The 25,250-nt window shown below is 38.9% G+C and overlaps 1 protein-coding gene across 8 annotated transcripts in view; it reads right to left on the reverse strand.

Annotated features, from left to right (window-relative positions):
• The window catches only part of SIPA1L2 (signal induced proliferation associated 1 like 2), a 277,958-nt gene that overhangs the window by 62,490 nt on the left and 190,218 nt on the right, over nt 1-25,250 (reverse strand). For all 8 annotated transcript variants that reach the window (XM_075064154.1, XM_075064151.1, XM_075064152.1 and 5 more), the window contains one exon: nt 21,973-22,247. In XM_075064154.1, coding sequence (XP_074920255.1) covers nt 21,973-22,247 — 275 coding nt within the window. The remainder of the gene's footprint in view (nt 1-21,972; nt 22,248-25,250) is intronic.

The following is a 25,250-nucleotide window of genomic DNA, read 5'->3' on the forward strand; positions in this document are numbered from 1 at the left end:
AACACCTAAGCACCTGATCAACTTTGTACAAGTACGTTATGCATACAATTTAATAGGACTGCTCACTGTGTAAAGGTACTCAGGTGCTCCAGCATTTGCTGGATCAAACACTAACAATAAGAAATATATACTATGTTCATTTTCAGTGTTGCAGCAAGTATATAAAATGAAAAAAATATTATCAGATGCTAACTACTTTATCCAAGTTTGTTGAAAAATAAATTATGGTACAGCAGTAGCAACTACATTCTCTGGATAGTCCATCTTCACTGAGCATTTTCCAAACCAGGATTGCAGGGGCTGAACAGCACTGTCCCTGCAATTGCTGGTCCCCAACTGCTGTGGCACTGGAACTGAGAGCAGGGGAAATGTCTCTCCTGTGATCTCAATACTCCCGACTGCTGGTTCTGAGGCAGTGAGGAGGAAGTACCTTGATTAGAATGCCAAGGATTGAGCAACCAGAGTCTATAGAGAGAGAGGGCATGTAGAGGGGTGGAAGAGGAGGAGACAAGGACAGGCTGGAAGGACAGCTGGAGCAGAAGGGTCTGTAACCTTTTGAGTATGCTGAAATACATCCCAGGATTTCTGAATTTTGGCATTTCTCAATGCTGTGCCAGGGACGTTCTGCGCCTGGCTGGAAGATTCAAATCAGCCTCCGCTGTGTCCCCCCTCCCCCATGTAAATAATAATAAATAACCCACTATCACTGTCAACTACTTTTACAAATGGACCTTTCTAGCCTCCTCTGATGCATTCTCATTAATTAGCTCATCCCAGTCTACCCGCCTTGCTTCCAAGCTCTCTATAAAAATAACTAACAGATCATTTAACCCTTTCCTGCCCTATGGACATGCTTAGCGAGGTCTTGATTAATTTCACCTGCTGAAACTTCTTTCATTAGCCACTATGGTTACAGGAAGATAGCAAAAACTATGCAGAGCTGTTTCTGTGCTAGGGAAACTCATCTAAAGACTTTTTGTCTATATAGCTAAGGAGATCAATGGGCGCCTTTGTTTACAAGTCATCCTTAAAGATTCACTCACAAAAAGTGGCAAAGAACTCCATCTCATTCTCAGTATTCTGTTTAAATACCCAGGGTTAGCTGGCTTGCTAAACTTCAAGCATGCCTCTTTAGGTCTTCGATGTTGAGACTCTTCAGTTTCTTGTCTGTCAAAAAAGCAGCCTTTTTTATGACTGCATCCTATTTATACATCCTATCATCAAACTGTGTTAATATTGTGTCTAACTGGGGATTGAAAGCCTCACATTCAACAATTTTGGGGGATCTGTTGACCTTTCATCCTTTGCAAGTTTGCCTGGCATTACTTTCCTCCTTCCTTGAACTGTATGAATATTACTACTGTCAGCCTATGAAGTAGTAGAAGCAATGAACCCAGAAGCCCATAATTCTGATAAAGCATCACAAAGACCACCAAGTAAACTGTCATTTGAATGTCGAGATCTGGACTCGGCAATTTTTTACTCACAACATTCATTTTTGGCCAATACAGTAACTAATGCCCCAAAGTTATGAGTTATTAATATTGAAGAATTGGCCAGACATCAAGGCTGTTTCAGAAAAAGATAGAACAGATGGAAGTGAGAATAAAAACTTAAGGTCTAACAGTAAGATTTCTTCAGACTGTGTGAGCGAACTCAGAATTGCTGCAGCCTTTTACAAGGGTGTACTACTAGTGCTGCTAAAGAGACTTATCCTTTTCCCTGTCTGTCAATGAGTGAGTGAATTAACTAAAAATTAAATTACAGACACTCCCCGGGTTACACAAACCCAAGTTACACAAATCTGCACTTATGGAAAAAGTTCCGTAAGCTAGAAATCGGAAGGGTTTTTCTGCCAACCCTTTTTAATATAATTTTTGGGATATAATTATCAATATGGATTGTCATTATTGGATTAGGAACTTTGGTTATGTGAACTGTTATCTAAATTACCCCTAATTTGATTCCCTAAGATCCTGAATCCTTCCCTCACCCTCACTCCCATGAATCCTGAGTGTGAGAAGTTTTTGCTTTAAGCTGAAAACATCACTTACAAATTCCAGATATTGATTTTACTACTTTGTTTGGTAACTTGAACAAGGTCTTTCTACAATATGTACAAGTCATTCTCCAGATCCTTAAACCCAAAAAAGTATTTTAAATTTAGCTGCTATAACCACATTTTCACAGATTTTAAGTGAAGAAGGACCATTATGATTATCTGGTTTGCCACATATCTAAAAACGTGCTATATCACCAAATTACCACTTTCTCAGCTAACATTAATACTTATAAGTTTTGTACCGATTTGTAGCTACTTGCCTCAGCTGAAGTATATGTCCCTTCAACTAACCAATGACTATGTGATTCAAGACATTGTTCCTGTAACAGAGGTTTGTAAACAACCCTGTTTCAAATCACTTTCAGATCTAATCAAGCAACTTTCATAAGTTGAATAAGGACACACTGGACTTCACATACAAAATGATACAAAGCAATGGAGTTATCCAATACTGTCCCAGTCACTTAAAAACAGGTAAATACATTGCTTATATCACAATATTTTTTAACATTATCCTCCTTGAAATCACAAAAAGAAAATACGTTGTTTGGTGTATTCAGATTGAATGGTATACTTTACTGCTTCACAACAACCATACAGAGAATGAGTACTGCAGTTTACAGAAATATAAAGGTCATAACTGCATTTACTCCATGTACTGGGGACATGTGAAATAAACTACTAGTATGTTTCCAGCTGAATACTGACACTGCTATTTTGGATCTAGAAAATTATCCTGGCTAATTGCTGAAATCGTACATAATATACTATTAAACATTTAGCTGGGTTGCTAATGAGTCTTTGTTTGCTACATGTTATTGCATTATTTGAAAAGTATATGTGGACATTTGTATTTAACAAAAGTGTTTGCACCTACTTTTTAAATGCAAAGACCAAAGCTAAGCCTTATGCTCCTATGAAGATATTTAAATGATGTAAAATAGAAGTAGGGAATTGCTGGAGAGTTTTCCCCCATATCATCCAACATATTGCTTTGACAAACAGACTAAAAGAAGATCCCTGATTCAAAAAGTTAGATAGTAAATACGATCAGAAGGGAAAATACAGATGACAGAGTCAGTTTCTAGATACACACATCAGAAGCCAGAACATTTCTTCCCCTCCATAATGGCATGTAGGTTAGTACTCAGGCCTCTGAGCTAAATAGATGGACTCAATATTTAAGGATCCTCTGTTTAGAAAACATGTGTTAACCTATAGCAATTTTAAGTTTATAAAAGTACCACCTACAGGCCTAACTGGAACAGCTAATACTTCAAGTCACCGGACAGTGCTGATTACCGCATCTTAGCACATAAAAAGCAGCAGCCGTGGTCATCTGCAGTGTTAAAATATTATTGCAAACATTTTAGTTTAATACACTTATGAAGCAGTCTGCAACAATACATTATCAGCTTTAAAAACCATGAAGCTCTGAAACCTTTCAAGCTCCTACATGAAGGGCTTCTAAGATGCGCCTTGAAGGAGCTACATTAGGCTAACATGGTACTTAGAAGTTAAATCACAAATTATTATTATTTTTTTCACAAATTATTAGGGTTGGAAGGGACCTCAGAAGATCATCTAGTCCAACCCCCTGCTCAAAGCAGGACCAATCCCTAAATGGCCCCCTCAAGGATTGAACTCACAACCTTGGGTTTAGCAGGCCAATGCTCAAACCACTGAGCTATCCCTCCCCCCTGTAAAAAGCTTTTATATATTATGATTAAGAATCTGCTGCCTTGATAACTACATGAAAGCCTTGTCTTTTTCAATTATATTCCACCATCATAATGAGACTTACTCAGCATGGCTGTTGTACTTTGGATCACAATTAAATTGGGCTCTACAACTAAATCTTATGAAAATACAACTGTTGTATCATACTCAAAATGCTCAATTTCCAGCTCCTTAAATTCTCAGAACCAAATGGATATGCCAGCAGTTTCAGCTGATCTATAGTTTGACTCTTGCCTCCTTGTTCTGCTTCATTTGTTTGTGTTTCCAGTCAAATTCCTCATCTTCTTTTATTAACTGTAAAACTGGGTTCATGAAGTTTTTCCACCTTAGCAAGTGAGTATGTCCACAAAAATATCTGAAGGAACATATATGGAGGCAACCATGCACTTGATGGAACTTGCAGAATGGTGAAAGGAAGCATTATTCAAATTTTACAGGTGGGAAAATGAAAAATGAAGACACTAATGGACATTCTCAAGGTTACACAGGAAGATCACGGTAGAACTGGGACTGCACCTGTATCCTCCAAATCCCGGTCAAGTGCCTTCACCATAGACTATCCTTTTGATTCAGAGAAACCATTGTGTTTTGGCCAGACAGCCAAACAAATTCCAGTAAATAACGAGCAGGCATAGACATGGTCAGAAATAGCTTCCAGATTTTATTGATGAGCATGCATGTTTTATCCAATTTCAAGCAGGGCCACAGAAAGCATGCAAACATCTTCCTCAGAGGTCATAGTTCAAAGCCCATTGAAGTAAATGCAAATACTCCCGCTGACTTCAATGGGCTTTATATCAAGCCTAGAGATTCTACCTGGACAATATTGGCCAAACAATGAAGGTCAACCCATGTTATTATAACTTAGCCCCCACAACCCTCCAGAAATCTACTAACATTAACCACATACTGTCAAAAAATCAACAAACTGATGAAAATATTAGTTAAAGTAATGTATAGCATCATAAATGTACAGTGATGTTGCTAGTGACCTCTGATAATGAAGCTGCCTCCAGCACTACCAGTTCTATCAGTACAAGTGGTAAGCACTCATGGCGTGAGATGTGAAGAGCTGAAGTTGACAATGTGCTCTTATCAAGTAAGATCTTCATTTTTAGTTTAAAAGGAAAGCTTTGGGCTGCTGAGCCCACAAGCAAGTTGGAAGCTTCTTAAATGCCATTGGAGATGCAATGCTGTATGTGAGAGACATGAAGGATGGTGAAACAGTACATGCACTGGATAAAGCGGATGACCAGGACATCAAAAAACAAAAAACTACAACCTGATTGGCACACCTGTGTGATCACTGAAGCAGGATCAAACCTGCAGTTTGTGCTAATGAGAACAGGACCACAGAACCAGAACAAGACACATTTCCAAGTCCTAAAGAATACAAAAAGACAACCACACACAAAAGATGACATGATACAATGTTTATGCGGAAGGTAAAGGATCAGAAGGAAGGAAAAATCCTGGGGAGTGGGAAGGGAAGGGGGGGGTCCTTTGTTGGTCCTACCTGTTCCCCTGTAGGCCACTTAAAACCTATAATCCAAACCATATTCCAAAACCCCTTTCTTTAAACCACCCTTTCATTTAACTAGGAGACAATGCAGGCAGAAGCCCAGCAGCAGAGTGGGGGCTATCCAGTTTATTGCACTGAGTGTAGCATGTATGATTACCTGCCTTGTGGGCAGGTGTCGTATGTGTGCAGTCAGTGCAAGGAGCTCCTGGCCCTCAAGAGACCACGTACGGACTTTGGAGGCCAGAGTGGTGGAACTGGAGGAGCTAAGAGAGGTATGTTAATGAGGCTGTTCCAAATTGTAAGTACAGGTAGAACAATAATATAGGCTTTTATGTTGTTTGGTTGTATTTACGTGTGTAGCTTGCCTGGAATGTTTCAAATTGGATTCATAATTTTTGAATGCAGACTGTTTATTCATATTTTCTTATAAGCAATAGCCCTGTATTTGTCAACTTGATGCGAGTTATTATATTCTTATGTCTTTTTCTTTTTTTATATAAAGCTTTCTTTTAAGACTTGTTTGAGTTTTCTCTCTGGGTAAGGCTAAGGAACGAAGGGAGGAATTCCCTTTGTGTTAGATCTACGAGGTAAAACTCTGCAGAGCACCAGGGAATTGGTGAGACGGAGGAGAGATAGAATTTTTCTGTTTCACTTGAATTGGGTTTGTCTCTTTGTGGAATAGAGGAGACATGCTTCTTGGTATTGTGACGTAAAGAGATTGCATCAGCTAACTCCCAGGTTAGCCCAGAGAGAAAGTCTGGGTAGGGAGAGAGAGGGGGAAAGGAAATAGTGGTTATTTCCCTTTGTTAGTGAGACTCAACGAGTCCTGAGTCTGGCGGTCCTCCAGGGAAAGTTTGGGGGACCAGAGCGAGGCAGGCACTATAATTCCTGTCTGGTGGCAGCGAGATAAGATCCAAGCTGGTAATTAAGCTTGGAGGTTCATGCTAGGCACCCACATTTTGGACGCTAAGGTTCAGAATTGGGAAAGATGCTTATGATAGTGATATCAGGATGAAAGAGAAGATATCTAGTGCTAGAAGTTTAAAATGACGATGGAACATGCAAATGATTTCAAAGACATCTGGAGATGCAAGATTTGGAGGAGGAAGACAGGTCAGAGAGATTTAGGAATCATTCATATAGAACTAGTAGTTGAAGCCATTTTTCACAAATAATTCAATACCAATCACGTCTGAAATGCAAAGTCAGCTATAAAAATCTGCTCTCATATGAGCATGTAATTCAATCATCATTATTAATTACATTTTACTTCTGCTGGCATATCAGATCAATTAAACTGATTTGTACAAAACTTCTAGTGGAGGGCATAATTTGAGATCATCATCAGACTTACCAAAAGAAAATGCTTAAAAAATTTAGATAAGGTTGACAGATCAATTACATACGAGTTTTTGGCTATTTTCTCTCCTCAATAATAAATGTACATACGTGCTTATGCAGCTTGTAATTACAGTGCTGGATAGAAACTGGAAGAAAAATGAGGACACATTCAACTTTAGGGTTAAATGAAAATATAACTGAGTTCCATATCATTGACAGTGCAAAGAAACACAAATTTTCTTGCTGTCTCCTGAGAATAACTCTGAAATTCTGGGAGCAATACGTTTTGGAAAAAAAGCTTGCTACAAGACATTAAGAATGCAATGATCAGAAAATATCAAACAAAGGAAAGCAAGCACATTACAGCTTTCTGAGACCCAAGCATTCTTTTTAATGTCAAAATATAAGGTTTGGAGTTTTGACAAACAGCAGGGTTACTTCCCAAGTGTGCCATCTTCAACTGATGAATAATCCTTCTTTTGGGTAACAAGTTTGCTAACCTTGGTTTCACTCTGACTCCACAACAACAAAGACAAATTCTAATTGATATGAACTAAAAATATCTTTCAGGGTCAGAAATAGTGTATTCTTAGTATCTGAGTGAGATTACTAGGGGGAAGGAGAGGATGAGGGAACACTGGAGCAGGCAGGCACATCCACAGATTCCTCCTCCTCCTGTCCACTTATCTGGTACTGGGGGCAGCTACATTTTTTGTGTGATAGATCTTAGTGCTAGAGAGATTCCTTTGGAATATCATATCACTTTCTTCAGAGGTTAAAGACCTTGTCTATCACACTCTCCCACAGTGCTCCAAACAGACCGAGCAAGGTTCTTAAGACAGCCTCCTGTTTCAGCCAACAAGCTAGCTGGGGAAGAGACACAGGCAGCCATAACACATTCTGTAATGGGCCCCCATATTCCAGCTTGCAGCACAGTAGCATGCAGTGATTCCTCTTTTATGTGGGACAATATGTACACAAGGAGTCAGTGAACACAGCGTGCCCATTTTCCTTGAGGTTATGCCCTGAGTGTGACTCAAATTCCAAAGTCACGGAAAACTGTGTGAACATACAGAGATGTTGGTGCTTATACATACCAAGGTGATAGTCATCTTAGATAGTCTGATCTGCTGATTTGTCACCCACTGAGAAATGGATCATATCTTCAGTAGGATGTACTTCTGGCCCTGCACTTTGAAATTTTCCTTACAGAACTTCATCCATTTTCTGCTTACATAGAGCCAAATGACAAATCAACTTTGGCCCTAATTTGGAAGGGTAAGATTCTCTTAAGCTTGAATAAAGTGTGGAATTTAAGTGAAGAGGAAAGATGTGTGCGCATTGGGTTGGTCAACAGAAAACAGTCTTCTGTTTCTTCACTACTGATGGATGGAGCTACTGAAAGAGCCGAAGAAAGAGGAAAGCACTAGGGAATATTTAAAGACCATAATAATGGTGTGAGAAAGTACAAAACAAAAGTGTCTTGAAGTGGAAGATGCTTCCTAAACATACAGTATACAGAACATATCTTGTCAAGTTACTTTATACCTAGGAAGTCTGTGACAGAATTTAATATAACATTAGCTATTAAAAAAAATCAATGAAAACAGCAAGCTGTTATATAAAAAGATACATATTGTCATAAAATCCATTGGGTTAAATTAAGTGTATTCAGACAAGGATTCAGACAAAAAAAGCCACGCCCACCCCCCGAAGTTGAAATTATCTTGAGATTTTGTTTAAGATATGATTAGTATTTAGTAATCATAGGAGACTAACCTCCCAGATATAGACTGGAGGACAAGTGCTAGTAATAATAATAGAGCTCAGATTTTCCTGGATGCGATAGCTGATGGATTTCTTCACCAAGTAGTCGCTGAACCAACAGGAGGGGATGCCATTTTAGACTTGGTTTTGGTGAGTAGTCAGGACCTCATAAAAGAAATGGTTGTAGGGGACAACCTTGGTTTGAGTGATCATGAGATTATTCTTCCATTGAGTTTGAACTGAATTAACAAATAGATCTGTGACTAGGGTTTTTAATTTCAAAAGGGCTAAATTTAAAAAATTAAGGAAATTAGCTGGGGAAGTTGATAGGACTGAAGAACTTGTGGCTCTAAAGGTGGAGGAGGCCTGGAATTACTTCAAGTAAAAGTTGCAGGAACTATCAGAAGCCTGCATCCCAAGAAAGGGGAAAAAAATCATAGGCAGAAGATGTAGACCAAGATGGATGAGCAAGCATCTCAGAGAGGTGATTAAGAAAAAGCAGAAAGCCTACAAGGAGTGGAAGATGGGAGGGATCAGCAAGGAAAGCTACCTTATTGAGGTCAGAACATGTAGGGATAAAGTGAGAAAGAAAGCCAAATGCCATGTAAGCAGTTGGACCTCAAAAGGAATTAAACCAAAGGTAATAGTTTATAGCCATATAAATAAGAATAAAAACAACAAGAAGAAGTGGCCACTAAACACTGCGGATGGAGTGAGGTTAAGGATAATCTAGGCATGGCCCAATTTCTAAACAAATCTTTGCCTCAGTCTTTAATGAGGCTAATGAGGAGCTTAGGGAATGGAGGATGACAAATGGGAATGAGATATGGAGGTAGGATATTACCACTTGAACAGCTTATGGGACTAAATCGGGGCACCAGATAATCTTCATCCAAGAATATTAAAGGCATTGCCACATGAAATTGCAAGTTCTGTTAGGAAGAATTTTTAATGAACTGTAAACTTGGGGTTGTACCATATACTGGAGAATTGCTAACCAAGTTCTATTTTTAAAAGGAAAAAAAGTGATCTGGGTAACTACAGGCTGTTAGTTTGGCATCTGTAATATGCGATGTTTGGAAAACATTTTTGAAGGAGGAAAGTAGTTAAGGACATTGAGGTCATGGTAATTGAGAGAACTACAACATGGTTTACAAAAGGTTAGGTCATGGCCAAAACAACCTGATCTCCTCCTTGAGACAGTAACAGATTTTAGACAAAGGAAATGCAGTGGATCTAATTTACCTTGATTCAGGAGGCATTTGATATGGCCCACAGGGAATTATTAGTTAATTTGGAAAAGAATGGGGATCCATATAAAACTGAAAGGTGGATAAGGAATGTTTAAAGGGAGACTAATGTGGGTCATACTGAAAAGTGAAACTGTCAGGCGTGGAACGGATGGTTACTAGGGAGTTCTCAGAGATCAGATTTTTGGGACCATCTTTTTATTACTGACCTTGGCACAAAAAGTGGGAGTCGTTGTAATAAAGTTTGCGGATGACACAAAGTCTGGAGTTAGTATAGCAATACGACGCAGAAGGACGGGATATATACAGGAGATCTGAATGACTTGGTAAACTGAGTAATAGTAAGGATTGAAATTTAATATAAAAAGTGAAAGGTCAGCATTTAGGATTAACAACAAGAATTTTGTTATATAGTGGGGATCATCAGTTGGAAAGTAACAGAGGAGAGAAACAACCTCGGAGTATTGGTTGATCACAGGATGACTATGAGCGCCAATGTGTTATAGCTTGTGAAAAAGTTAATGTGGTCTTGCATTCAGGCGAAGTATCTTCCAATAGAATAAGGGTGTTAGTACCATTAGTACAAGGCATTGGTGAGACCTTGCATCTGAAATACTGCATGTAAAGTTTTCGTCTCCCATGTTTACGAAGCGATTGAATTCAAAACTGTTAACAATACAGAGAAGGACTACTAGGATTATCCCTGAGGAATGAAAACCTTGTCCTATGAAAGAGATCTGAAAGAGCTTGGCTTGTTTAGCCTAACCAAAAGAAGGTGAGGGGAGATATGATTGCTCTTATATAAATATATCAGAAGGATAAATATCAGGGAGGGAGACGAATTATTTAGCTTATACCAATGTGGACGTAAGAACAAATGATATAAACTGGCTATCAGGAAAGTTTAGACTTGAAATTAGATGAAAGGTTTTCTAAACCATCAAGGAAGTGACGGTTGAAAACTGGCCTTCCAATTGGGAGCAGTTGGGCAAAAAAAGACATATCTGGGCTTCAGAACTTAAGCTTGATAGAGTTTACGGAGGGGATGGTATGATGGGATAGCCTAATTTTGGCAATTAATTGATCTTTGACTATTAGCGGTAAATATGCCCAATGGCCTATGATGGGATGTTAGATGGGGTGGGATCTGAGTTACTACAGAGAATTTTTTCCTGGGAGTCTGGCTGGTGAGTCTTGCCCACATGCTCAGGGTTTAGCTGATTACCATATTTGGGGTTGGGAAGGAATTTTCCTCCAGGGCCAACTGGCAGAAACTCGGGGGGGTTTTGGAGGATTCTCTGCAGCTTGAAGTCTTTAAACCATGGTTTGAGGACTTCAATGGCTCAGACACAGGTTTGATACAGGAGTGGGTAGGTGAGATTCTGTGGCCTGCATTGTGCAGGAGGTCAGACTAGACTATCGTAATGGTCCCTTCTGACCTTAAAGTCTATGACACTATATGATGGATAGCTGAGTCTTAGGACAATGTCAAAGTCAATATGAAAGTAGGCTACTTTTGGAAAGAAAGCACACATCAAAATTTAACACACAAAGGTTCTTTTAGGGATTTTCAATGATGATGCATGGAGCTGCATTCAAAATCTACACTTCTAGCCAAAGTAATGGCTCAAACAGAGAATTAATTTTCAAGAGAAAAATCAATAGAAGCAATCTTTTCTAAAGGATTTTTGTAAACCATTTAAAGAATATAGAAAAATCATTATAGTTGCTAATAAACTTTCAGATGTAGAGCAGAAAGAAACATTTTGTGCACAGTGAATTCTGAGTTGATTGCTACTTGGTTGCGCAAAATAAAAAAGTCCAAAGTAAAACACTTTTCTCCTGACCCTGGATACTTTCATCACCAAAACAGATAAATTTCATACTGCTATAAAAAGCTACCAAGAAATAAACAAGCCAGGGACTGAGCAAAAACCAGAAGTTCACCTATCTTTATATAATGTAGATTCTCTCTACTAAATTCCCATGAAGCACTTTGAAAATTTATCATACAAGATTTCTTCCACTGATGCAAGCAGGAGTAACTCTATTTGCATTACTAGAAACTACAGATATAAACGCTCCTGCACGATAACGGGACAATCAACCATTTACTAACAGACATACAGAACACAAAGAAACAAAAAGCACATTATCAGACTTTTCTTTTCTGCCCCCCCCCCCAAAATGTCTGTTAACCATACTAACTCACCATACTGAAGTTGAACACAAACTGATTTTTAATACATAGTAAGACACTAATTTATAGGCTTCATTGTATGGGTAGTAATATAATGGAATAACCCCTTCACCCAATTTCTCAATCTTCACCATTATTATTGCTTCAGTAAAATAAATAAAACACTCTTGTTTCATCCAACAAAAATCAACTGCAGAAGCAATTAAATGACTGCTAAGGATCTGGTTCATTAAACAAACTAGGTCTCTAATGCATCACTATATATCGTACCTTCAGCAATTCACACACTATTTGCAGCTGCAAGAAGTTTCACTATGGGTCATTTGCTTTTAGTAATCATTTCACTCTGTATGCATATTGTATTTATCTACTGGAAAAAAACAGATCCTTTGAAATAAAGGCTCATTTCCAAGGGAAGTAATTTGTGTTTCTTTTAAGTATGGTTGTTAAAACAAGTAAAATACTGGTATTACAAGGTAACATGCAATAACACTTTCAAAATGTAACAATGGACACATCAAATTGAGCAAAATTCCAAGTTACAGAACAAAAACTATTAAGTTCTCACTCAAATTACATAATTTTCCCTTCCAGAATTTAGACATACCAAGAAGTTTGTTAATTACACGATAGTTAAAGAGAAAGAAAATCAAGCCCGAATTAGCAACTTATATATTTCTTCCTCTGGTTTACAAAAACAGATAAAGCTTTTGGGAAGAAAATACAGAAAGTTGAGTTAGGTACAATAGTATAAGCTATTTCATTCACTGTAACACAACTTGGTAAAATCAAATTCCTGTTTGATATATCTGTATTCTCCATGATACTCCTAGCATACTCATTTCAATGTAGAAATATCCATGGGGGGGAAAAAAAAAGGCTTCAAGATAAGGCAGCTTTAACTTTTGCAAATAGCAGTGATGAATGGTATAGGGAAAATGAATAAAGAAGTGTTATTTACTTTTTCACATAGCACAAGAACCAGGGCTCACCCAATGAAATTAATAAACAGCAGGTTAAAAAACAAACATAAGGAAGTGCTTCTTCACACAGTGCACAGCCAGCCTGTGGAACACGTTGCAGGGCATGTTGTGATGGCCAAAAGTATAACTGGGTTAAAAAAAGAATAAGCTAAAGTTCCTGGAGGATAGGTCTATCAATGACTATTAGCCAAGATGGTCAGGGATGCAACCTCATGCTCTAAGCCTTTGTGTTCATTCCCTCTGAAGCATCTAGCATCAGCCACTGCCGCAAGACAGGATACTTGGGTAGAGGAGCCATTGGTCTGAACTAGTATGGCCATCATTATTTCTTATGTTTCCTTACGGTTAGTTCCTTCTGTTGCCTCTGAAAAATCTAGTACTCTCAAATTACAAGTCTCAGATATTTTCAAGCATTTCAGTCTTGTAGCATTGGCCACAATTAAAACTCCACTTAAAGCCTTGGTACTTTCAAGCTCAATTTGTATAAACAAAACTATCAGCTACGGTTTCAGAGAGTTTCACATTTTTCTGCTTTAGCCTTCAGTGCAGTCAGTCATGCATAATGGCCATCAGTATGAGATTACAAATTGTTAATAGCCTAAAGGACTGATCTTAAAGAAATAATTCTCCATGATCTTAAACCCCAGGAATTCACAGACTGACATCAGGGTTTAAAAAAAGAAAATCATTATACAATTCTCAATTTAATTGGCAGACAGCTTTAGAAAAATTCTTAAAGGAAAAAGAGTAAAAGTCTCAGCAGGGTTTGATGATAACTCCAAGGAAGTTCAGGAACAGCCACAAAACTCTAAAACAACAAATATTTCAGAACTGGTGGGAGCTGAGTATAGCAGCAGCAGCAGCTATAAAACCCCGAACTCACTCCAAGCCATTAACTCGCTCACAGACCCAGTCACTGGAAACTACTGCTGCTGAAACCATTTTGGCACAGTGGCTGCTCTTATGTTTCTATTCCTGGTCCATCTGAATGCAGTTTGTTTGTTTTGAATTTGTTTGTTCTCAGATTTTAAGCCACTATTTCATAGTAGTTATAGAAGCTCACAGTTTAAAAGGGACTTAGAACTAGAAGGAAGAACTCATTGATTTGGCTTGGCTGATCAAAGCATGTGGTATCATCTCTGAGCACTATTGTGATAATGTCAAGGAATGCAAGTTAAAATTCAGTTCATTATTTTACTGTGACAACGTGTGCATAGTTCTAAGCATTGCTATGACAACACTGGGCACACTGACAACAACAGAGCAGCAAGGCACAAAATCTTCTTAAAGGTAGAGTCCTACAGAAGCAAACCTGAAATATGAACATTTATACAAAAACTAATGCATTGTCTTGCGTGTTCTTACACTCTACTGGAACAGAAGGTATTTAGCAGTTTCTCCTCTGTGGATGAACATCAGTGTGTTGCCATGCAAATATTTGTGATATCCCAATTTGCGCATAATAACTTAATAGTTGAAGAAAACAAAGTGGTAAGTGTTCTGTCAATTTCAAAGTCGAAAACAAGTTTATTATTTTTGCTAATTAGCAAACTTAGGCTCTGATCCTGTGATTGATTTTGCAGGCAGACTTCTGCTCTCAAGTGGAGCAGAAGCGCAGGGAGTCAACATGCAATGATCTACTGGCAGAAATGAATAAGAAAGTGATGGAAAACATCTATTATATGAATGTGTTGACAGTAGGAGTTTGATATATTGCACTGAATAATTCCCCCCTCCTCACCCATACAACCACCATCTTTAAATATGAGCAAGATTCCAAGGCATCTCTCTGTGTGCTGGAAAGAATTATGTTGCAAATGATCTTATATTAAAAATAAAAACTCATAGTTAATGATTCAGTGTGTTAATATTCTAGATGTGTTCATACTTACAAGATGTAATTAAAAATTTATAATGGTGGGGGACTGAAGGCTGCATCGCAGGTAAGCCATCATCCCTATTTAAAATTAAACTAAAACAGTTAAGGTCTGGGACTGGACTGCTTTGGAAACACCCTTCCACACTTTAAACTCTTATTTTCATTTGAAGAGTGTAATTCCCAAACTTCTACATGGCAGTCATATCCAACGCAAGTAAACTCACTCAAGAACTTGATCCCAGCAAGATGCTGGTGGTAATAAGCACCCCTCCTTTCCCAAAGAGGAAGTTCTTACTGCTCTTTATTCCTAAAACTCAGCAGTCAACACCGTTAAGTGAAAACTGCTTCCCTTTCAAGCCAGGGAAGAATCAGTTGATTCTCTCAGTAACTGGAAAAGGGGCTTTAATAAAATGCTAGATGGTTGTTCTATGAAACAAATGTGGTTTTCTTAGCTAAGAGTAGATGTATATTCTCATTCAGAGCCAAAATTTCTATTTGTACTTTGATTCTAGTAGAAATGGAGCAGTTAATGAATATCAACGTCTTAACGATAGCTAATCTGAGACAAATTTAAGATACATCTAATGGTAGAATTCAAAACCTCTGATTTTCTTTGTATCTAATTACATGTTCATAAAATGTCATTTAAACTACAGTGCTTTCATAAGAAATGAGATTAAAATACAAGATGACAAAAATAGGCCAGTCACAAGTCAAAGGTAAACTCATGTCTTCTGCTGTACAATTATTATTAGAATTTGATTTTTTAAAAGTGCTGACTGACTATAGTTCTCCAGGATCACCCCCATATATACATAGAAACTTCATGAAATAAAGTACACCTCTACCTTGATATAACCCTGTCCTCGGGAGCAAAAAAATCTTAACGTGTTATAGTGAAACCACATTATATCAAACTTGCTTTGATCTGCTGGAGTGCGCAGCCCCGCCCCCCCGGAGCATTGCTTTACCACATAATATCAGAATTCATGTTATATCAGGGTAGAGGTGTATCATGCATTGGAAGAAAATGTTTTCTCCTTCTGGTCATTTTTTCTTCTTTAAATTAAATAGGAGTTGGAAAATAAATTCTCTCCAATGAGCAAAATCTCATGACAGAAGCGTAGGTTAAATGAAATAATGCAAAACTATGTATGAAACCTCTCTCTGCTTCTCCACCATCCTCCCTCTAGACATGCAAAACCTGAATGAAGCAAAGGTTTGATTATGCCCCGCAATGGAAAGAAACTCCTCTTGACAGGAAATGTATTTTGAGAACCCCTTGCTAATTTATGTAAGCTACTGCTGCCACAATGCTGGTTCTGACAAAGATTTGATAATAAAAGGATTATCTCCCATGGTGCAGAAGGCGTACCTCTCTTGTGCTCAATGGCATACATCAGAGACAACTCCACACAAATACCTGGTTGCCATCTTATGGTTTATTCAGGCTGGCCAAGCCAAGATACTGGTATCTGTTATCAGTTACACATGAATTGGAACCATCTGGGGCATATTCTGTTAGATGTTCTCTCTTTTCATCTTTTCGTGGAGCTCATTTCTTCTCTAGTTCAAATAACTACACTCCTAAATTCAAAAAAATCTGCTAGTGGCTCCTCAGGTGTAGCTAAGACCAAGTCACAATCAGTTCCAGGAGTGAGCAGAAGAGGCTTTTGCATCTCAATCTGCTGAATGATTCTTTCCAGGGATGGAAACGCTTGTTGAATCTGACTAGTTCCTGTTCCCACCAATGACTTCTACTGAAAGGAAATGAGATTTAAAAAACTAAAAACAACACTTTCATCACTAGGTCCAGAAACCAAAACTAGCTTTTGACCTTGTTTTCACAAAAGCAGACTGCTGAAACAAGATGACCATGTTCCGATGAGCCAAAACTCTAAACAAGGTATGACAAGTTGTGACGTTACACCACATATTCTTTATGGAAATATACTTATGATATGGATATGGCAAACAAATATATTTTAATGACAGATGGGTCTTGTAAGGTATCATTGGAAAAGTTATGATTTACTGAATGATATCCAATTTGTCTGCATGTATCATTTCTGTATCTAAAATTAAGAATATTGACTATGTAACAATTATAACTTGGAGTGTACTTGGGAAACACCCACCAGACAACAGGCCATCAACCTTGATGGTCCATTAGGAAGAAACAATAAGACTTTGAAGATATTCATCTCTCTCCTCCCTGAGAGAGACCTTGCAGTGACACTACTAGGTCATGTGGTCATGTTACCTGGTACTAAAACACTATCTTGGACTTCTAGTACTTTTCCACTAAAAGGAGGGGGAGGTCAAGACTGGGAAACAAAAGATTCCCACCTTATGTAAATTTTATTTAAGGCTGAGGAGTAAGTTGATCTAGGTTCACCCTTCACTGACTCCCCAGCCACGGTGACTGCTGGAAACACCTAAGGAACAAGGACAAAGGGAAAGAGGGAGGAGTACTGAACCCAGGCTGGAAAAGGGTTCTGGTCTGTGAATACAATACTTGAGGATTTAAGCTGCAAGAAAGGTAGCTAACCTTCAAGAATTTCTGCAATCAGCCCAAAACCAACATTTAGGGTGAGAAATTACTTCTTGAAACCAGTCTCTTCAAGATCTTAAGCTCAGTGTGCATGTTTTGTTTTATTTGCTTAGTAATCTGCTTTGTTCTGTTTGCTATCCCTTATAATCACTTAAAATCTGCCTTTTCACAGTTAATAACTGATTTCTTGTTTATAACATAACCCAATTTGTGCAATTCATATCTGGGAGGGGCAAGAAGCTGTGCATCTCTCTCTCTCCACATAAAGGGATAGCGCAAATTTTTATGAGCTTGTGCTGTGAAGACTTTTCTATACAATGCAAGACATTATTATTTTGGGTTTACTCCCCAAAAGGGAGTGTGTACTTGAGTCCTGGGTAATTTCCTAGCTGAATCTTCCCATAGAGAGCTGCTTGCAGAGTGTGTGTGATTCTACAGCTGGTGCATCCCTACCTGTGTGTGCGTGCTGTCAGAGGCCGGAAAGCCTGATTCAGCAAAACAGGGAGATGGAGCCCAGGCTAGTGGAGCAGGCAGCTCAGTGAAACCCCAGTACATCAGGTGGCATCCTGGACTGCGGGGGGGGGGGGGGGGGGGGGGGGGGGCCCACCCTAACAACAACTGTCCCCCCCCCGGGGAAAATTCCCCCACCTAATAAANCCGTCATACAAATACTCTCCCTCCCAGGAGAATTACTGCCACTACTACATCAGGGTTTACAGGAAGATCCTTGGGCAGTAATCAAAAGCACTGAAAGGATCAAGTACTAGAAGTAGGGCTGAACCACCCTGAAATGCATGAATCAGGATTTGCAGATATGCATCTTTCTTGCAGATTAATTCCAGAGAGTCTTCAGGGGATAGTTCTAGAAGAGATTAATATATGGTTTCCATCCTGAACTTCTGACACCCTACAAACTGGTTCAGCCACTTTACTTCCAGTCTTGTGCCTATTAAGTTTTTGGAAACTATTAATAGTTTTAAATACCTACCCACCCTGGAACTCTGGACTTGTTGGGACATTCCAAATAGCTCTAATCACATGGTTTGTGAAAAAGTGTCTAGGCAATTTCCAAACAATTAAAAACTCCTTAAGGAAGATACCTATTATTTCACTGCCTAAAAAATCTTCTGCTCAATGTCTAAGCTAAAAGGTATCACACTGTCATTTCTAAAACACTTGTAAAGAACATCCAGGAAACCTAGCAGAATGTCATTTATTAAGAGGCATGATTGCTGACAAAAAATACTCAGTTGCTTCATGATGGCTCTTAAGGGAGCTGGAATTGCTCTACATTATCTGAGATCCCGCGCCCCCCCCGGCCACCTCCCCAGTTCCATGCATGCCCTCCAAATATACACAGCCTAAGCGTTAGGGTTCAACAGGGTTGCAGATAGTTCAAAATTCCTACAGTCTCCTTAATCATCTGAATGCAGGTATCTTTGGAAGAGACATTGGTTTCTAATGGAATAGATGACCATGTTTTCATGGGCTACATCTTCATTTGAGCTGGGAGGTGTGATTCCCAGCTTGCACAGACATACCCACTATAGGTCCGCTAGAGCCAGCATCTAAAAATAGCAGTGTGGCTGGGGTAGCACTGGCAACAGCTCAGGCTAGCTGCTCAAGAAACATACACAGGTCCCCTGAGTATGTATGTGCTCTGGTGGCTAGTCCAACCTGCTGCTCAAGCTTCCCCAGTCATACTGCTATTTTTAGCATGCTAGCTCGAGAAGAGCTAGCATGAATATGTCTACATGAGCTGGGAATCACACTTTCCAATTCAAATGCAGACATACCTCAGTGGGATCAACCAAAAGGGAGGTTAAACAAGCATGCAGCATTTCTCTAATTTAAAATGCTCGTTCACTAGCCTGTCTAAAGACTTTTTCACATCCACAGTCTCCCAAAAAGCATAAATTCCCAGAAGAGGCTTTGCCTTGCGCTGCATGTATGCCTGAGACCATACTGGCCCACAGAAGTTCTCTGATTTACCCCAGAAGCTACTGTTGTGCCAGATGCAGTGGGTATCCCACAAGGAACAAAAGAAAATGAGGACAGAGGCTCAAATTTGTATCCCTGAAGCTAGTATACTCATTGTCCTTGAGAAATATCCTTGGGGAAAGCATCCTTCTCATTTCTGCTTATTCTAAGAGAAATTAGGAAAAACTGGAGAAAGTTTTTTTAAAAACAACTACCCTGAATAGTGACAGTTTCCTTGTGCTACTTTTTTTCAAGGAGCCTGGAGGAGAAAGGGGAGGAGACATGGCCTAAGTGACTAGAGGTAGACAAAACTAAAGAATCATTTGTTGCCCGTCAAACAAGGAGGGAGGAGAAAGAGCAAGATGTGTGGGGTCATAGCAAACTGATTGTATATTATTTCTAAGAACACACAAAATAAATCTTCATCTATGCTCCCTGCTGCAAGGAGTAGCCTACCTTGGAACTCTAGCACAGGGAGCATTTCACTAGGGATTTGCCACTGGAGGTTGCCTCCAGGTTTCCACCAAAGGGAGAATTCCTGGAAATCATCCAAAACGTGCATGTAAACGCCCTTGGTCTGCAGCCAGATCCTTAAGATCACACCGTATTAGACAACACTTAAGGGAGATGATAAACTGAGTGCCTCTGAACTGTTGCATTTAAATGTATCATATAGCAAATTGAAAGGCAACTAAACTGCTGGGTGCAGGAAGAGTTGCTCAACACTGTTAATGTTCCTGCAACCGTTGTGTTCCTTTCCCCCAGCTCTTGTCTGTCTGTTCTCTTTCAATTATCAATTTTGGGAGAGGGTGGGTTCTCAGCAATTTCTGAACATCAGGCCCCTTTCAGGTATCTCAAATTGTTCCCCAAATCACTAGTCACACTTCCGAAAATCTTGGGATTTTCACTTCGGTGGGATCAGAACTGGGCCCAGTGAACAGAAAAGGCAGGAGTGAAGAGTCCCATTTCTCTTGTAACTTTATTTTTGATTACATGGCTTTTTATTTTAATAAAGCACTGGTGCTTTACACATTTTACAGCTAGACTGTAAATTTAAAAGTAATCTTCAATTTATTTTTAAGTAGTGATTAGATACCCAGTTCTGAAAGATGTGACGAATCTATATTTTGGTTCCCCAGGAGATGGTTTGAAGTTTTCTTTCCGGTTCAGTGGCACACAGCTAGAACTCTAACTTACAGATAGAGCAGATGCAATGCATCTCTTAGTGTATTATACTGAATTTTTACTTCATAATTTTAACTGAGAAAATGTATCACATGATATGTAAAAACTGCTCATAAACAATACATAATTCTACCAAGCACTATAAAATATACATTTTATCTTAAGTATAATGAATCAGCTCATTAGGCTTCTACTTTGTAATCAGCTTGGGAATGTGCACAACACAACACAGTGAAAATTCATATTCAGAAGCAGATGGAGAGAAAAGCTGAGCTAAGCAGAGGGACATTTAACTGCAAATTATATGCAAGTAGTGAAAACAGAGGTGTGTGTATGTCTGTCTCTCTCTCTCTCTCTCCTCCCGCCGCCCCAAAAGGACCCCAACACTTGGAGGTGCAGGTTATGGCAGGGAGGAGAACTTTTTGTGTCATTCATCCATCCAGTAACTGACTGGAGAACGCACCAGCATTCATACATAGTTTGCCAATAACTCACATCATTGTATATGCTGTAAAAATGTACGGCTGATTTTCATGCCAAGAGCAGCATGCCTATTTTTTTTTCCTTTGTTAAATTAAACGAATATCAACAAAAGATTTAAGGAGACAAGCAAGTAATTCAATTTACTGAAGCACACTTCTAATTTAGACTCATTAGCCAAACTCATGGTGCACAGGTAAAGGATGAGTGAGATAAGATTGAATTTTTGTGAAGTTTTGAATGTAAGTTGTCAGCTGATGTATTTTTATTCAAAAGGTGGCAACAAGGCAAAAATCTTCCGGCCACGAACAGCACCCTAATCAAAGAGAGGCACCGGCAGGCATTGCACCCCACCCATAGAAAGAATGATACAGTCATCTTTTCTTATGTTCTTTTCCCAAGCATGACCCATTTATTTCATGTTACAGCAAGATTTTAGTTTTAGCTAATGATTCAACTGATATGATTCAACAGTTAATGTGAATGACTTAGAGCAGATATTTACAGAGAATGGGAAAGAAGCTGTGGCATGATCCCATATATCTCTCACATCCAATGTTTCTCTGTTTGTTAATCACAGGTTAAAATAAAAGTCCCCTATCTCAATAGTTAGAAGTCAAAGAAATCTCAAAGGAAATAAGAGTATATTGTTCAGGCAAGGATTCCTAATTTACAAAACTAATATTAAAATAGAATAAAACTGTCTCCTGTGGAAGAGAAGTCACGACCAATTTTTAAAATTGTTCAGTCATGCTACACTTTATAAGGCTTGAGAGGATAAGAAGTAAACTAAAGTCAATTTGCCATTAAATTGCTTACAGGATCACATTTTATCTTCTATTACAAGGTAATGGCTCTTTTTTTCCTGAATTGCTTTAACACCACAATCCCATTATTACCAAATATGAGAGACAATATCCATTTCCTAAGGGTCTTTACCAAAGACAGCACTTGTTAAAAAGCCAAATAATAAGCACCAGCAAAGAAAAGACAGTTGGAAATGTCACATTAAGAACTGTTGTTTGTTACCTTCTAGGTGATCCATCCTCATGCGGCTGAATAATCACCACCTTTACTGTCACCGACGTGCGTAAAAGGTCAATCATTTGTTCATGAGTCAAGGTTGCCACAGCCACTTTACAGATCTCAACTAGACGGCTCCCTTGCTTTAGGCCTGCCTTCCATGCAAAACCAAATGGCTCCACATCTGCTACTATTCCTTCGAAGTTAACGTGGAATCCAAGCTGGCCCAACCCATTCCTCCGTAGGGTCATTTCCATTGTTTCACATCCTCTGGTGACTATCTAAAGGAGTATCAGATTGTTATGCTACTGTCTTTATAGGCTGATTTCTTTGGAAACATGAAATGATCTATTTTCTGACACAATAAAGCTATGTTTAGTTTCATGTGCAATACTCTTAACATACTAATAGGTGACTAAAAATCATTTTGTCATTTATGGTTGACCACAGGTTTCTGCATAGAGCAAAATACATGAAGATCTTCAGAGTCCTAAAATTTGACCTCCGTGGAACAACCAGTTGTCCTGTGCCAAATTCTTATTTTTTTCCAATGCAAAGACATTTATATCTTACTGAATACTTCGCAGCTGTCTTAGTTTCAAAACACAGGGCAAGCAAAATGCAAACCTGTCAATTACTTCATTTTTTGTTAACTGATTGACTGCAGGTGTGTTTTTTTCTTCAGGAAAATAACCACCTTGAAATTTAAGATGAGTAAAATCAAGTTAAATTTTTTCAGTTCCAACAGATTCTCATCCCCCAACACTAAGTAACAAAATAAGATAATGTATTTCTTTTGCTCTAGCAACCAGATTCTGATCTATGACATCCATGCCATTGCCATCTCCAGATGTAGGCTTTGCTACAAATGAGAGAAGACTGATTATTTCATTGGGAACTGAGAGGAGAGAACTGATATCTTTCATACTTAATTGGAAGTTATTCTGGCATTATATGGAATAATCAAGTAAACTGAAATTTTAGCTTTTACTACAGGGATTTCTTTTTTCATACTACATAAAATTGAACAGTTTCACAAATGGTAAAGCAATCCAGGGACAATTCAGTAGTTTGTGCAATACATTAGTGCACTAATATTTGGAGATTGAAGGTCAAATTCTGGCTTAGGTCATAACACAGGTTACAGGACTGGAAGGAACCTCCTGGGTCATCAAGTCCCGTCCCCTGCTATCACAAGCAACACAGTCATAGTCCCATTCATAAATTTATTAAGGTCCATCTTAAAACTTGAGTTGTTTGCCCCAATTTCTCCTGTTGGAAGGCTGTTCCAGAATCTTACTCTTCCGATGGTTAGAAACCTTCTAAACTCCAACCTTCTTTTAGTTTCTAGTCATAAGTTAAAATTAGTGTTATATATATTTTGCCTTTTATTAATTGCTTTAATACAAGGATCTCCAAGTGCTTTACAGACAAAGAATTAAGTCTCACAACATTCCTATAAGAGAAATAACTGTATTTGAAAAAGGGGAAAGCTGGGACACAGATTATATGATTTGCCCAAGGTTACACAGTAAGCATGTGGCAGATCCAGGGAAGGAAGCCAGTAATTCCAGCTCCTCCTACTCTCACTCTAACCACTAAATGACTGATTGGAAAAGCTTTGAGGAACTTTGCATAACTTGTGCCTGCACTGTAACTAGCTCAAAGCCACTACTGTTCCCTTCTTACAAAAGTTTTAAAGGTGCTAGACATGTTTTTACAAAATTCTGTCAGTACAACAGTAAGTTCTGCAACCGAGTAGGAAGGCTAAAAGTGGAACTCAACATCTTAGAGTAGGACATTTAAAAAAATTCTTATGTCATCCATTTATCCTTAGAGGGCCAGCCCCCACTCCAGTGCAACATCCCAGCATGCCCTGCTTACATACTCATGGCACAAGCATGGGAGCCCCACTGGAGAACTGAGATGATATTCAGAATAGTAAAATGTGCCTCTTGTCCTTTGGGTTCCACAATACAAACTTTTGCCCAAATTTCCTGTCCCAGTGTGACTACCAACATGTACTCTGCTTTTTATATTGCATCAAATGGGGAAGCTTGCTGGAGAATGAAGCCATGTTTACATATGTTCAGACATCTACTTCATATTGTTCAGTTTTGCAGTTTTAAAAATATTTTATCATATTTCAAATATTAAATATTGAATGCTGAAAAACCACAAAACAGACTAACAGTAAAAACAGCACTTTTCTCAACTCTCCATAAGCCAGTAATGCCAGCCTCCATCTCCCATTTGAGATATTTTCAAACAGGCTCCTTTGGGCTTTCTCCGATGCTGCCCCTTTATGTTTGGGATGAGCTCTCTGTAAACATTCACAAAGCTACTTCATTATCTTGCTTCAAATCCCTTCTTAAGACCCTTCTCTGCCATGATACCTACAAGAAAAACTTGCGGGGCACCACTGCCCAGTACGATCATTATTTCCTGGTACTCCTCTGTTTATCTGTAACCATCTGGTGTCTTATGTTATACTTTGATTTTAAGCTCCTTGTTGTTTGGGGTCTGTACAGTGCTTAGCATAGCTGACTTCTGTTCCTTCTGGGCTCACTGCAAAGCCTACTATTTCCCAATGTTTTTGGCAAGGGAGAAGAATGATAGCTGATTGGAAGGGGTTTATTAGATGGTGGGTATTTATCTAAGAACATAAGAATGGCCATACTGGGTCAGACCAAAGGTCCATCCAGCCCAGTATCCTGTCTACCGACAGTGACCAATGCCAGATGTCCCAGAGGGCGTGAACCTAACAGGTAATGATGAAATGATCTCTCTCCTGCCATTCATCTCCACTCTCTGACAAATAGAGACTAGGGAAAGCATTCCTTACCCATCCTGGCTAATAGACATTAATGGACTTAACCACCATGAATTCTATTCATAGAAGTCTGATAAATTCGTTATAAAATGTGACATGATGGACATCGTATGCCTCAATCATACATGGAACTCCACACGGATGGACTCCTGACTTCAGCAGTGCTCTCTGATCAGGTATGGGGGTCCGATCCTCCACTAAGATCTATGCAGCCAGAGTCTCATGTTATGCAGATGTTAATGTGTGTAATGGTCACCTTTAAACAGCATGAGCCCCTATTGAGATGTTCATATATACCTGCCCCTGGAAATTTCCACTACATTCATCTGACGAAGTGGGTATTCACCCACGAAAGCTCATGATCCAAAACGTCTGTTAGTCTATAAGGTGCCACAGGACTCTCTGCTGCTTTTACAGATTCAGACTAACACGGCTACCCCTCTGATACTTG

This window comes from Chelonoidis abingdonii, chromosome 3 (assembly GCF_003597395.2).
Source record: "Chelonoidis abingdonii isolate Lonesome George chromosome 3, CheloAbing_2.0, whole genome shotgun sequence".
Lineage (NCBI taxonomy): Eukaryota > Metazoa > Chordata > Testudines > Testudinidae > Chelonoidis > Chelonoidis abingdonii.